Here is a 15,746-nt window from a genome sequence, read left to right as displayed (position 1 = left end):
CACCTGTCCCACAGTGGTATTCCACTGCCCACTGAATGTACACAATATCCTCATCCATACCTACAAAGCTCCTGCTCCCATTCCCTTGCCTATTGGCTCATATCGCTGTTATAGACCTAAATGCAAGACCTGTCTCATACATTCTCCCATTACCACCTACTCCAGTCCAATCACAAGCATCACCTATCCCATCAAAGGCAGGGCTACCTGTGAAACCAGTCCTGTGATCTAAAAGCTAAGCTGTAGCTACTGTCCTGCATTCTTCGTGAGCATGACAACTGAGAAGCTGTCTGTCTGCTTGAGTGACAACCAACAAACTGCGGCCAAGAAACAGCTGGACCACCAAGTTTCTGAGCATGCTGCCAAACACGACATTCTTCATTTCGATGACAGCTTCACAGCCTGTGACATCTGAATTCTTCTCACCAACACCAGCTTCCCTGAGTTACACAGATGGGAACTCTCCCAGCAATATACCCTACATCCTGTAACCCTCCTGGCCTCAACCTTTGCCAGTATTTGTCCTTACTCCCTAGCCCCTTCCCTGTTCCCATTCCAACACTACACTGTTGCCTATTTCACCAATATACCCAAAGTCTTCTTACCTCTCTCCTTTTCCACTATGCCCCCACCCTCTGTCTAACATCCCGACTGCACTTCGCTGCCCTTCCCTCTCTCCATCTCGTCCCTGTATGCTCCCACAAGTAGCACTTTACTGTACCCCACCCCTATCCTGCTCTCCATCCCCCTCCCTGTCCCGGCCACCTGTTACCCGCATCACCCGGCTGCATCTCCCATCATGCTCAGCTGATCGCAGTGTGGCCTCAGCAGCCAGAGACTCGGCCGTGTGTGTGTGTGTGTGTGTGTGTGTGTGTGTGTGTGTGTGTGTGTGTGTGTTGCATTTGCTTGAGAGAGAGAGAGAGAGAGAGAGAGAGAGAGAGAGAGAGAGAGAGAAAGTCTGAGTGTTCTAACTCCAATGAAGGCCTTGTTGGTCGAAACCTGATTTTCAGACAATCTTTTTGGTGTGCCTATCTGTGACTCGGCATCTCCACTATATGGTGAGTATCAACTGCTATTTTGGTAATATTATTACATTCCATCCTGGATTTTCCATTATTAAATGTATGACAAACAATCATTTTCTTGTGATTCATTTGTTTTGCAAAGTAGTTAATTTCATATGAATATATTGTACCAAAAAGAAATGACTGTCAGTTTGTATACCTAACATTTAAAAAGAAAAGTACACAGTTGGGATTATTGTGAATAACAGAATATTATTTGATTGTAGTTATGGTGGTGGCACTCATCCCTGGAATCGAGCAGGAGGTAATGTGGAACCAGCAACTGATGATGGCCTTATAGAAGTTGTTGGACTCACAACATATCAGTTGGTGAGTATTAAAAAGGAGAGAAAAGTGGTATTTTTATGATAAAATTGTTCCATGTGATTGCTTTCTATTTGTTCATTTTATATTGGTTCTTACTTCATACACATATGATGATTCCCGTTAATAATATATAAAAAATGTAAATTTATTGTTCCACTCTGCCAGATATCATAGATGCACAAGCACCTGCAGTTCAGAAAAGTATGTTGTGAATTTCTTTATTCTGGGATAAAACAAACAATAATTACCAAAGAAGCAGAATATTTCTGAAAGTATCAGTAAGTGTGGTAGTTCATTGAACGACTAATGTGGGCCCTTCCAGGTTTGATTTAAGTAATGGTTTAATTTCTCAGCTAAGTTTAGCTGCTAGTTTCTGCACCTTAACTAGAGAGGTCATACATATATTTCATATCAAGGGAGTAGTCAGGGGATGAAATTTCTCACACCCGAGTAGCAGCTGTGTAGCACATTGTACGCATATTAGACCCCAATCAGTAAACTTCATCTTGAGTACCAATAAGGGGGAATGTGCAGAGAGTAGAGGAAGAAAGCTCCACCTAGCAAGAAGACTGCACCAGGTTGCACTCCAGTTTATGTAGCTGAACCTTATTTTGTCCATGTTGGACTGCCATTTGGAAACTTGTGATCATTTATGAAACAAAAGACAAGTTGAAATGGGTATCCATTTCAATCACTTTTCAATTTTTATTTTATGCTACCATACATTTTGAGAGGTTAGACCATCATTCATGGGTGGCCACATGTGTACTTAAGGTATATGACTCTGGATGCATCCAGGAGAAGAAATTGTATTTACTCAAGGATGAAGGTTGGGAAAGATAATAATTTCTTGAATAATGGACTAGGATGAAACTTCAGAGGTGGACTTTCCAAATAAAATTCCAAGTTCAGATAAAAAAAGGTTCTCTTTTATTTATTCTTCACAATTTATTAAATGTTTTCTTTAGTTAACTATGTTGCTTTGTCTAAAACAAATAACTTCTATTCTGACTGATCAATACATGAGCTCAGTTGTGACTGATCAGTATGAATTACAAAGTAGACAGATGCAGTGCAGTAATTACACAAATAGCCATCAATGAAAAAACTGACTGCCAGATATGCTCATGTTGAGGCAAAATTAGATAATGCAAAGTGGTGCAGTATCAAGATTTTCACAGAGGTGATTTAAAAGAAAGAGACATGTGACAGTGGAGAGTTCACTATATTCACAAGTATACATAAATAGTGTCCAGTTGTAAAGGATTAACCACCTGTTTTGTTTGTTTTCAGTACTAAATCTAACTTAAGAGTGAGTTAAATTTTATTCCTGGCCGAGAATCACTCATGCCCACAATGACCCAGAAACTGTTTCTCAACTCATTTTACCAAAATAAAACTGAAATGAAATGCATTATTGAACAGTGGTTAATACAGGTTGACAGTGGCCAGGTTTAAATAGTAGCAGCCTGAAGTCTATAAATGTATACTAATTGAACATTAGAGAATAGAATGCTCCTGAAAATATTTGTAGATTGTAATCGTACAGTACCAGTCAACTTGCTACACATTTTAATAATTTTTTGCCTGAGAGACATTTTCGCAGTTGAGTGCAGTTTTTCCATAAAGGCCAGATACTGCGTGTTCAAAAAAGTTTTCTTATATGTAGTAGGAACACATGTGCAATGGCAGTGAAAATTTTTTTAAACGATGATGATTGCTCTGTTCGAGAAAAAAATGGTTTTGACCTGGAAATTAGCTACAGTGCTTTCTTACTTATTCTATAACTACTGCTAGTAATATATTGCAGAATGAATGTTTTAGGGACCTTTTACTGCTGGTTGTGTTTGAAGTACTTCATTTGGTTATTCCAAATAAAATTTACAACAAAATGAAAATACCACTTAAGAGTCTACCATTACATGCAAGCCATTGACACTGGCTATTCTTTTTTAGCCTTTGCTGCAAGCTGGTGGACATGGAACCTGTATCACACAGTGCAAGTCTGCTCGAATTGTTACTACCAAGACAATACCCATGCAGGTAGATGGTGAAGCCTGCAAGCTCAACCCTTCAATAATCACCATGACATTATTAAATAAAGCCCCAATGCTTGCCAAAAGAAGAGGTGGTAAAACAAATGTTCAGTAAGTATTTAAATTGATTGCTCAGTCCTTCGTTTCCATTATGGCACATCTGTATGATAGTTGATATTGCAGAGAGATAGGAAAAATTCTCACGAATAAGTGTGAGGTAAATTTATAGTAGTAGTGTTGAAGATAGATGTAAGGACCATAAAAGTAAGTTGTTAGCAAGGTATGTTCTCTCTGTACCATTACAGAGAAATCCTCTGATGCTTCAGGAAATATCTGTATTTAAATTGTTCAGCAAAATATAATCTACAATTGCATTGTTTTTATGGCTCACTTTCAAGCTTGTTAATATATCTCTGAAATTGTGAGATTTGTCATGTTGATACTGTGTTTTTTACAGTGTTAGCCAACTTTGCGAAACTACCATTTGCAGAATTTTAGCTGCCAGCACGAACTGGAAGTTGTATGAATGTGTGTGTGTGTGTGTGTGTGTGTGTGTGTGTGTGTGTGTGTGTGTGTGTGTACTGAACTGGGGACCTAGAAACGACAGAGAAGCTTTGTCCCCGCCTTAGCCCTCAGTGGTACAAAACCCCACAACAGGCTACAGCAGTCCACTCATCCCACTGCCGCCCCACACCGAACCCAGGGTTATTGTGCGGTTTGGCCTCCAGTGGACCCCCAGGGAATGTCTCATTCCAGACGAGTGTAACCCCAATGTTTACATGGTAGAGTAATTATGGTGCACACGTACGTGGAGACAGTGTTTGCGCAGCAGTCGCCATCATAGTGTAACGGAGGTGGAATAAGGGGAACCAGCCTGCATTCGCTGAGGTGTATGGAAAACCACCTTAAAAACTATCCACAGGCTGCCTGGCACACTAGACCTTGACACTAATCCACCGGGCAGATTCGTTCAGGGGACTGGCACTCCTTTCCGCTCGGGAAGCAGTGCATTAGACCACACGGCTAGCCAGGCAGGCAACTGGAAGTTACTCAAAAATAATCATGAAGAATGACATTTTTGGCATTGTTTCTGTATTTGCAGAAGTCGGGGGGAAAAGTCTCGGTTTCTGTCCTGAATTCTCATGGTGACTGAAACAGTGATACAGTGCTCAAAACATATATTGTTTGTTCAACATGAACCATTAAGGATGAGATCTTACAGTCATGTGAATCACAGACTGGCTGCCACACTTCTACACAAAATTTGATTGGAGTCGGAAAGGAGCCTGCCCTACTTTGAGGAATGACACGCATATTTAATCAGGTCTAGAAAGCTGAGGAGAGGGAGAACTCTGTGTCTGCCTTTTGTTTCACAGTGGCTTTCAAATGTCTTTCCGCATTCTCGTCTGGAGCATGGGAGTGCACTCACATGTTGTGAGATTTGCACAGCAAACTCTACTGCTGCAAGGACACCTGAATGGTTCAAAATAAACTATTGTACTTACCTTTCACTGCATTAGTGTACTCCAAGTTGGAAATGCGTTTTATATTTCCCAGGTACTTTGAATTGTTGTGTAGGGTGTATTTAATATCCTCATTTGCCTCTCAAATAAAAACACTGGCTGTAAAATTTGTTGTATTTTTCCATTTATTTCCCCCAAAATAATGCCCTGAAAAGAAGTCCATTCTGTGTGACAGTTTGACTACCACATGTAGAACAGCTTTCGCCCCCTCCCCTCCTCATGTCCCCCACCCCATCTCCACAATATCATGGTCAGACCCTATGCTCCTTCTGCACCTGTTTCTTAACCCTGTGGCTCGTACCCCTGTGGCCATCCCCAGTATAAGACTCGCCGTATGAACCCTCCTGCTACCACCTACACCAGTCCTGTAACTGGCAAAACATAGACTGTCAAAAGAAGAGCCACATGTGAAGTGACACTCGTCATGCAGCAGCTGTTATATAAACACTTTTCGGCCTTTTACATTGGTATGATAACCAACAGGTTATGAGTCAGTAGGAACATACATAGACAGAGGGTGTACTCTGCCAACACAAAATACTCTGTTGCAGAGCATGCTGTACAATATGACAGTTCTGACCTGAGTGCCTGTTTCGTGACACATGCCATCTGCGTTCTTCTCCCAGTCACTAGCTTCTCAGAACTCTGCAGATGGGCACTGGCATTACAACATGTCCTTGGTTCTCACCGCCAACATGTCCATAATTTATGTTAATTTCTTTGATCTCAGCATTTCTTCTCTGTAACTACTCTTGTCTTCACTCCTTTTTAGTTTTATATATCTTTTATTTTCTGACCTGTGGGTCAGTCCACACCAAGTGGTCCAGCATTGGTTGCTTGACCATCTCAGAAAAAAATTGATATTCACTGGGTAAATTCCCCATATTTCGTGGACTCAAAAATACTTTTTTAAAAAACAGTATTGGTTACCGTTTTAAAAAAGTGACCATTTTTGTTTCAGGCTGCAAGCATTCTTTTGCATGTACAAGCGTCCACAGCTCATAGTCTAGTGGCTAGCGTTGCTGCCTCTGGATCATGGGTCCTGGGTTCAATTCCTGGCCAGGGGACTGGGTGTTTGTGTTGTCCTTATCATTTCATCATCATCATCATCATCATCATCATCATCCGTGACAGTGGCTAAACTGGACTGTGTAAAAAATTGGACTGTGAAAAAAAATTGGTACTTTGTATGGGCGCTGATGACTGCGCAGTTGAGCAGCCCACGAATCAATCATCATCATGTATAAGCACTTGCGGATTTTAAAGTATTCAGTAATCGGTTGCCCCAGACCTTTAAAAAAATAAACATTTAGTTCATTTTTGTGCTATTACACTATACAGTGTAGTTACTTATCATAGAGTATCACTGGTCAGAAGATTACATTTAAAAAAAAATACACTATTTAAAAAAATGGATTTTTTGAATTTTTTTGTTCTTTGGCTTGCAATGTCTTTTCAGGGGACTAGATAAAAATCTGAAAATCGTCTGCTTAATAGATCTGTATGATATAAAACTTCAGTATAAATTTCAACTTGAAAATAAAGATATATTTCTTAATACCTGCAGTATCTAGACTAATGGATGAAGTCCATCAGTTACATAATCTAAATGTATCTGCGATCACTTTTTTTAAATATATCTAAAGAAAAATGAACCAACTATTTACATTACCTTGTTCTCAACTTATTTGTTTTCTCAACTTATTTGTTTTTCCAGTTTGGCTTGGGCTGTGTGGTGGTTTGTTATACATCACCTCTTGAACCAAACACCTAAATAAGTTGCCACCTGAACTCTCATTTTATATGCAATGAATGTTATTTACTGAATATTCAGTCGCCCTCAAGTATTATTTATCAGGGTCTTATTAGTCTGTGCCCTGTATCCGGGTGCCTTCTTCCTCCAGCTTGGCTCACACTTCACATCCTTACAGGCTACAGATAAAGGTGCTGAAAACTCCACCACGTAATTAAGAAGTGAGATTTAAATCACCTTCTTATATTATCTTCAAAATTAGAACTCGATACATGATAAACGAGGACAGCTACCAACATGTATACTCTCTCTCTGAACTACGTGCATAACAAATCTGATATTCAATGTGATAATTAACAATTACATACATTTATTGTCTTTAATATTTTGCATACTTAGATTTCATGGAGCTCTTTCTTCTGCACCGGCCGCTCCATGGCACTCCTATCTCCACCTCAGCAGTTAGTATCGTCTGACTGCTACCCACTTCGTACAGTCACTGGATCATTAGCTCTGATACCAGCACCTATGATTTAAAACTCCTCCCAACATTGGGGTGCTCACAACTTATTGACTACTCTCTGTCACAAACATCTTTTCTCGGACATATGTATTTAAGGATGCGATACCTCTCATTCAAGGAATGGGATGTATCACTACAATAGTTCATTGAACAAGAGGGAAATTTCTTCTCTCAGTTTTTGGGAGTTAGGTTAAAAGTTTGTTCAGTCACAGTTTTTAATTCCAGGGGAGACAGCTTCTTCAGTACATTTTCAACTGGCATCCAGATTTCATTCTTTTCAGCTTTTTTTAAATGAGGTCCATGGTCTTTTGGGTGGTAAAATGTAACATCTACATCTGGGTGTGACAGCAATATTATCAATTTCGCCAATTCACCATTGTTCGCCATAAACACAAGTCACAATGTCCTTATTTTGAATTGTCAGTGGTACAAGTTTTCCATGTTGTTGATGTTCACTATCAAGGGAATTTACTCTTGAGCAATTTGTGTGACTGAGTTATAAAACACTGAAAATATTGGGTGCCTTTAATCTTCTGACAAGTGCTGAATCTTTCCTCCAAGACATTGGCGTAGAGTTCTTGCATTTCCTCATATTTTATAAAAACACAGGTAATCCCTTTTACCTGTTCTTTACAGAATTTAAACATTTCATGAGATGTCAAGAGCTGGTCCTCTTAGGTCTGCTACAGACGAACTTTTGTGACGGCTCATTTTGTTGTACCCTTGACACCATGACACCCTTCTTCCCATGGCATGGTATGCAAAAAAGTTCCATTCTGCATCAAGTCCACAGTCGTCTTTGTGGGAGGTGATGTTAATAAAAAAGAATTTTAATTGGCTTGCAGCACTGTCAGAGAAGTAGATCAGTTTGTTTATGGAAGAGTTGTGCTCTTTTATGTAGTTTGTTAATTGCAGTTGAAAAGTGTGCACTGATGTAGCATTATGTTCAAGGTAGCCACTTATGACACAAAACAGTGGTACCCTTGTACTTCATCCTAAACAACCAAGGAATAGTTTTCAGAAAAGTAGGCAAGAGCCAAGCGTTCATCAACTGCCAATGTTTGCTTTTTGTCTTTCGGAAATTTACCCTGAGCTTTGTCAACTAAGTGATGCATTTTCAGGTTTACAGAAGGTATCAACACTTCAAAAAACACTTCTCATGTTTTTGTAATTGTCACCATTTCAATTCTGTCTTGTGTCACCCATTGTTTGTATTCTGTATTGTCAGTCATCAAACTGCCTGCCTCTTATTCCTGAAACATGTCAAGTAAAGCTTGTTTGCCTGGATAGTTTTGAAGTTTTTGCATAACCATACGATTGTAACTGTCAGTACTGCAAACCAGAATGTCCAAAAGGTCTTTATAGTCAGCTGTAAGATGGGCCTCGTCTGTCATTAACTTAACATTCTGGTGATACAAACAAACGCAAACATAATGGGTGCCAGATGCCCCTGCAACAATACACAATTTTATTCTCAACTTGCAAAATTCCTCCTTCCAATTTTACTGTCAGAATTTTCTTTTTTGACTTCACTGAATTGTTCATGTAAATTACACAATATTAATCTTTTTTGTCTCTGAACCTTAGTAGCATTTTCTTTCAAAGAAACACAATCTTTTTTGCAAGGCATCAAATGGCTGTTATTGTCATCTTCGTAAAACGTTATAAACTTCACAATTGTGTTTTCATTTATGAAATTAGATACTATTTTTTTGTAATGCAGCTAAAATTCCTTGTTGCTCTTTTACTAACTGCCTTGTTAATATAATCAAATGTTCTGACAGATTAAATTCATCACTAACTTTTGCTCAACTTAATTGGTAGGAAACTGATAATGTTAACTCCTTGTTTGAGGTACGACATTTAGTTTTTAGCTTTTCTATCAAGTCATCATATTCAGTCGGAGAATTTTTGGAACTTTCATCCGGTTTCATTTAATTTGAAATGAAACTTCCAAATTCTTTTTGACAGTAATTGCCAATTTCTTAACTTTTCATTCAATGCAAAAGGCCTTTTAATTTCACTTAGTTTTCTAATTTTACTAGCAGGCAATACACTTAGGATTTCTCAAGCTAAAACAGCTTTTTTTTATAGTGCCTTATGAGTCACAAAATTCCTTATCTGAACCAGCAATATTCCTTTCTCAACTATCAATAACCCTTTCTTTGTCAACGACAAATATCTTGGAATAACATGTTGGACACAATGAGTTTCCTGGTACTATATTGATAAAATGTCTTTTATTTTTAGAATAACAATCAAACTTTGTTACTCTCAGACCTTTTGTTATAGGCTGCTTATGTTCCTCAAAAAGGGTCCAAGCAAGACTGCCCAACAAGATGATGCAATTTCTTTAAGTATTTAATTTCATGATACTTGCAAGTTGAGTTAATCTCTGAGCCAAGTCATGAGTAAAAGAACACTTTTTCTTCTTCACTGTAACCTTCAATTAAAGTCATGTATTTAGGAAACCCTCCGTACACGCTTTTATGGGAAACTTCATTAATAAGGAGACCAATAGAACAGTGAGACTCCATTGTTAAACTGCACACTTCAAGAGCCAATTGGTAACTGAGTGTGAGTGAACAGATGTGTGTGGAAGTGGGAAAACAACACACAGACTTATCTTTGAACCTGTACAGACACGCAGGTGCTGTCTGCTAGCCTGCTGAAACTTTATGCAATACAGTATTTCAACAAATAATCATTTGTTACTAAACTTTCACATGTTTTTTTAATTATATAGTTGATATACTTTATTCCGCAGTGCATGATGGGAGAGACAACTGGATGGGGGTAAGGAGGAGGCTGGGAGGTAAAATGACTGGGTGCGTTAGTGGAATAGAGGGCTGTGTAGTGCTGGAATGGGAAGTGGGAAGGGGCTGGTGGGTTAGGACAGTGACTCAAAGGTTGAGGCCAGGCAGGTTAAAGGAATGTAGGATATATTGCAGGGAGTGTTCCCACCTGTGCAATTCAGTAAAGCTTGTATTGGTGGGAAGGATCCTTATAACACAGGCTGTGAAGCTGTCATCGAAACGAAGGATGTCGTGTTTGGTGGAATATTCAGCAACAGGGTGGTCCAATCGTTTCTTGGCCACAACTTGTTGGACGTCATGTCCACATAGAATGCAGCACAGTGATTGCAGCTTAGCTTGCAGATCACATGACTGGTTTCACTGGTAGCCTTGCCTTTGATGGGATAGGTGATGTTTGTGACCTGGCTGGCCAGTCTGTGCTGCATTCTATGTGGGGACGACACCCAACAAGCTGTCTGTCCACTTGAATGGCCACTGACAACCTGTGGCCAGGAAACAACTGGACCACACTGTTGCTGAACACGCCGCATGTGAATGTGTGTGTGCGTGTGTGTCTTCTATTTCAGAAGAAGGCTCTTTGGCCAAAAGCTAAAATGTGTAGCAGTCTTTTTTTTGTGCCTGTCTATGATTCAGTGTATACTCTACATGGTGAGAAGCAGGCTATCCTTTTAATAATATTGTTTTATTTATTATTTTTGCTTTATTGTGTATTTTCAAACATGGTAGTAGTTTTGGCTTGTAAACAAAAATTACTAATTAGAAGAAAATAAGTTGGCTATGGTGCTGGTAAGTACATATCATTATATAGAGAAGGTTCATATTCCAATTACACATGTTATTCCGTAAACTAGACCGTAAAATTGTCAACCAAAATTATCAGTTCCTGACAAATTATGTTTTGATGATTGTCAACAGATCTGGTTACAAAGTGAATTGGCCAATACCAGGTTTAAAGTACTGGTATTCTATTGTCAGTCAGTTGTAGATAGGGGTAATAATAATAATTTGTAATATTTATAATATTTATGATGTGGCCAAGTGTCTTGAAGGAGAAGGGAATTGTTTGTGGACTTTGATGAGTCCACAACAAATTTTTCTGTGTAAAACATTAATCTCTCACATGTGGTCCAAAGTTTTGGTTGTTTCACACATCTAACAAGAAAGCATGCAATTTGATCACCAGTACTATTTTGTATAAATTTGTAAGTACAGTTGTTAAGTGTGCACTTGCCTTTGTACTTTTTCTCTTTGACTGGAAGCATCCATTTAGTGCACATTTGTTTTTCAAAGTTAGATTAATCTCCATTGTCCATCCAGGATTCAATAAAACTATCAAATGCAGGGATGTTGGTTTGTTAGTTGCAAGTGACAATCGAGGAAATAGGTGTTTTTATGATCTTTATTTATGTATTTATTTATTTTAAAGGTAACTTTCATTGTGTATTGGCAGCTGAAAATTGGCAAGTAGGTCTTTAAATGATGTTAACTACAACTGGCATACAAAAATAATGGCAGGTTTTGATGTGAAAGCCTGACCATTTCCTTGTTAGTTGGATCTGGATGGGCAGTGGACATTACTATTAATGTGGTGTGCTGAAAGTGGCAGAAACTGTGACTTTCAATGAAAGTTCATTCTCCATATGTTTGTAATACTATTTAGAAAATGGCATTATTTTTTCTTTCAATGTTGACAAAAAAAAGTTGCAGGTTCTTACGTTGTTTACATTTCTGTTTTTGCAGACAGACTGCCTTGGAACAGCTCAAGATTAGTGTGTACCGAATTAGTATGTCAGATTATGAACAACACCATTATGACAAGGAACTATTGAAACAAGCAGGTATGGTCCTTGTATCGCAGTATTCTAATAAAACAAAGATTTTTCAACTTCATTTTCAAAGTTTGGTACAGTAACCATTTGTGGGAGGCAAACGGGCAAGTGGATACTAAAGGACAAATATTGTATTTTCAGTCATCAATAAACGAAAATTGCAGAAAAAAGAATGAAGAGTATGAAGGAATAACTGAAGTAGCTTTCAGATTTGCTTACTTTTCCTTAGTAGTCTTGGAAATAATGAAATTTACACATTTGTTTATATTACTGTTATAAGGCAGACAGTTATATTAATTGAACTATAAAGCAGTGTGAAACCTGAGTAATGTAAGAAGTGCATGTCAAGTAATGTTTGTTTGTAAAAACATAGTTGAGACAACTGGTTGTGAATAGTGGCCATGCTTTAATGTGAGAGAATGTAAGGCGGATTTTAGAAAGGAAATCATATAGAGAGTGTGAAATTTAAGATTAAATCACCCAGAACATGAATGTATAGGTATGGTATCTCTGCCATTTGAGATGAATGGGAAGAAATGTGTACCTCCAGAAAAGGAGCAGCTGTCAGAATCATGTTGCCTGCGTAGGCTACTCAGTGTCAGAAGTAAGATTTTGCATCCTGGAATATATTCCAGTGATTGCTTAAACTTCTGCTTTCAACAGCGGATACTTTTTTATTTGCATATGATACCAACCTCTTTATGAAAGGTAAGAATGATTATGAGATGCAGCATAAAACTACAAAACAATAGATGTAGCAGAAAAGTGGTTTAAAGATGGCTTTCTATTGCTAAAGAAAGTGTGTGGGTGGATTTCAACTATAAAATAACTAAAACCAGAATCTTTGCAAAGGGTACATTAGGGAATAGCCAAATTCAGGAAAAGGATTGTAAAATTTTTAATATTATGGGTGGGTGGGACAAATGTGTACAAAAGTTAAACAAGTTCTGTTACATATTAAGAATGCTCACAGATTGTTGCCGTGCTGAAACAGTATGAAGTGCTAAGATACAGTATATCATTCTTGAGAAATACTTTTGCAAAACCATTATTTAAACTCCAGAAAAAGTTATAAGATTTTGTTGATTACAGAGAAACATGTAGATGTATTTTTAAAGAATTAAAAACTGTTATCCTACCAGCTATATTTGTGTATGAGAGTATCTGTGTCATTAAGACTCATTGAGAGTTTTCAACTTTGTTCAAAGAAGCAGTATGAAACATAAAACAGGAACGACTTTCCGAAAATCAATACTGGGTATTTCACAATGAATATCGGGGTTCTAAGGCTTTTTAGCATGTATTACATTTTAACTTACAATTGTAAATAAGAAGTCAAATGAAAGAGCAACTCAAATAGTTTTTCTTACAAGTGTACAATGTGGAACACACAGAATCAATAGGCGAATTCTTTCCATACCCTGTCCTGATTCTTAAGTGGGATTGATCAGCTAGTAGTGGAAGCACGTAAACATGATCCTTTATGAAGCCCTAAAGGTAAAAATTGCATGATGTCAGATCTGGTGAATGTGGAGGCTATACAAAACAAGTTCTGTCACCTAGCACCTTGCGGCCAACCTGACGGTCAGGTACAACATTGTTTAACCAGTTGTGAACCAAGATATGGTAGTGAGGCGGTGCACCGTCTTGCTGCCAATAGAGTCTGTGGTTCAGCTTCTTTCAGTTGAGGAAAAAGTCATAATTCTAGTTTATTGAGATAAAAGGCCTATAAACTTTCTGCCAGGATATGGCACAAAAAATGTTCAGTTCAGGGGAGTTTCATTGCAACTGTACCATCTCAAGGGATTTGCTGAATCCCCCTCACTTCCCAAATGCACGCATTGCATGTGTTCACATTTCCCAAAGTTGGCATGTAAACCTTAGTCTGTAAGCTCAACTGCAAACAATAAGGGTGTAGTTATAAGTGTCTTCTTTAAAGGTCTCCACATGGACATCAGTGGAATTGTTAATTCACAACTGGCCTTCCAAAGTGATTGCTGGGGTCAACACATGAGACTATCTCACTCTTTCAACGCCTTCTTTGTAATGGAAGACACAGGAAACAGAGCATGCACCTATGTGCAGCTATACAAACAAAATTGTTTGAATTGCTCTTTCATTTTATGTATTACATATAATTGTATTTTGAATGTAATAAATGTTACAAAGCTTTAAAAACTTTGATATTTATTTTGAAAAACCCAATGTATCAGAACAGTGTCTTCAATAAGTAAAAAATTTCTTCAATGCATTGGCAGGTAAGATCATTACGAATACAAAACTTCAATACATTTAAAAGAGGACTTAACATCGAATACTCCACAGCTTCTACAGCATTAATGAATATTAGGAGTGTTGTGAAAAGTGGTAGCTTCTGCCTCATAATCTCTACAGGGCAATTCATAGTTATCAGAATATTTGTAGATAAAACTAAAAACCTTTTACTAATGTACTCGTGTTAATTAATGTGTGTAATAATGTGTCTTTTGTGGCATTATATGTGGACATTAAATTCTATTTTCTTTTACATGCTTAATTAGAGTATTGCATTCATTAGCACTCTCAATCAAGATATGTCAATAATTTTTCAGCAATGTATATTTTGTGTCTGTATGAGCATACATAAAATTCTATTTTCTTACATGTAGTTAAATACAATATTGCATGAAATAAAGGAAAGGCAATCACTCAGCTATAGCTGACTCACATAGAATATTGTTTATTTTATTACAATTTGTATGTGCCTATATTTTGTACATACGTACTTGTAAAATTTTATAATGTCTTGTATTGTGATTTTTCCTTTATCATGAATGTGGTGAAATGGATGCTAAATAAATAAACAAAAATAAATGTTAATCATCATATCTGTTACGAAAGCTCAGAAATTGGTGATTGTTGTTAGCATACTGTGTGGTAGATAGTTGTCATATTCGTCACCAACTCATTTGCTACAGCTTGTGCCTTTCTTATAAAACACTTATTACAACTGTGTGCTGGGATCCTCTTTTCCTTACTTTCCTTCTTTCTCTTTTTCCTGGTGACAGAATTTAAAAATATCTAAAAAGTTTGGGATTCAGTGGTGGCCTTAAAATTGTGCATTGGACAATTCTGTACCAGTTGTAGCTGTTATTAAGAAGACATTCATCTCGTGTATCACAAATACTTTAGAATACTTTAGAATTCAGATTTGATATTCACTGCATATCACAAAAACCATTTACCTATTTATTTATTTTTTTCCCCAGTTGCTTGAGTTTTCCCTCCCTCCATACTTGCTTTTCTGCTCCTGATATCAGCAGGATTTTTAGTTGTAACACTTCCCACCTTTTTTTTCTCTGCTCATCACTTAGCAACTCAAGATTCCAAAGTATTATACTCTTATTTCTTTTATCAGAACTGCTCAAGTAGTTTAAATTTCAGTGACTGCAAACTAGATTGCTTTCTGCACTCTTATTAGATGTTTAATGTAAATTTTTGCCTCTTACTGTCTGTATAAACATTAATTTTGAATTTCATTAAAATATGTGATATTGATTTGCAGCAATCTCCTTGGGAGTGATAGAGGTGAATCCAGTCTCGGACTTGGAACAAGTCAGAAAAATGATTAACAGGCTGCAGGAAGATGCAACTAGCACCGCTGAAAACAACAACCAGTTTGCGAACAAACTGTCACCAGACTGGTGCTTTGTTGATTGTAAGTATACACCTATCCATCTAAATTAAAAGTTTGTTTTCATTTTATTGTTTTGACTAGCTTTTAGAAGCTTGGTAAGGAAGAAAGGAAGGCATGAAAAAAGAAAAAGAAAGAGAGAAAGATTGCTTTCATCTTATAAAGATTGTGCTTAATGTTTGGAGGAGATTGCTGGATTGTA

The 15,746-nt window shown here is 37.5% G+C and overlaps 1 protein-coding gene across 3 annotated transcripts in view; it reads left to right on the top strand.

The window, feature by feature from the left end:
* LOC126198537 (eye-specific diacylglycerol kinase) overlaps positions 1-15,746 on the top strand; it is a 679,131-nt gene that overhangs the window by 541,534 nt on the left and 121,851 nt on the right. For all 3 annotated transcript variants that reach the window (XM_049934939.1, XM_049934938.1, XM_049934937.1), the window contains exons 10-13: positions 1,292-1,394; positions 3,348-3,538; positions 11,783-11,880; positions 15,416-15,568. In XM_049934939.1, the coding sequence (XP_049790896.1) occupies positions 1,292-1,394; positions 3,348-3,538; positions 11,783-11,880; positions 15,416-15,568 (545 nt within the window). The remainder of the gene's footprint in view (positions 1-1,291; positions 1,395-3,347; positions 3,539-11,782; positions 11,881-15,415; positions 15,569-15,746) is intronic.

Source organism: Schistocerca nitens, chromosome 8 (assembly GCF_023898315.1).
Source record: "Schistocerca nitens isolate TAMUIC-IGC-003100 chromosome 8, iqSchNite1.1, whole genome shotgun sequence".
Lineage (NCBI taxonomy): Eukaryota > Metazoa > Arthropoda > Insecta > Orthoptera > Acrididae > Schistocerca > Schistocerca nitens.
The sequence above is the reverse complement of the archived record's forward strand: the minus strand, read 5'-3'. Positions and strand labels throughout refer to the sequence as shown.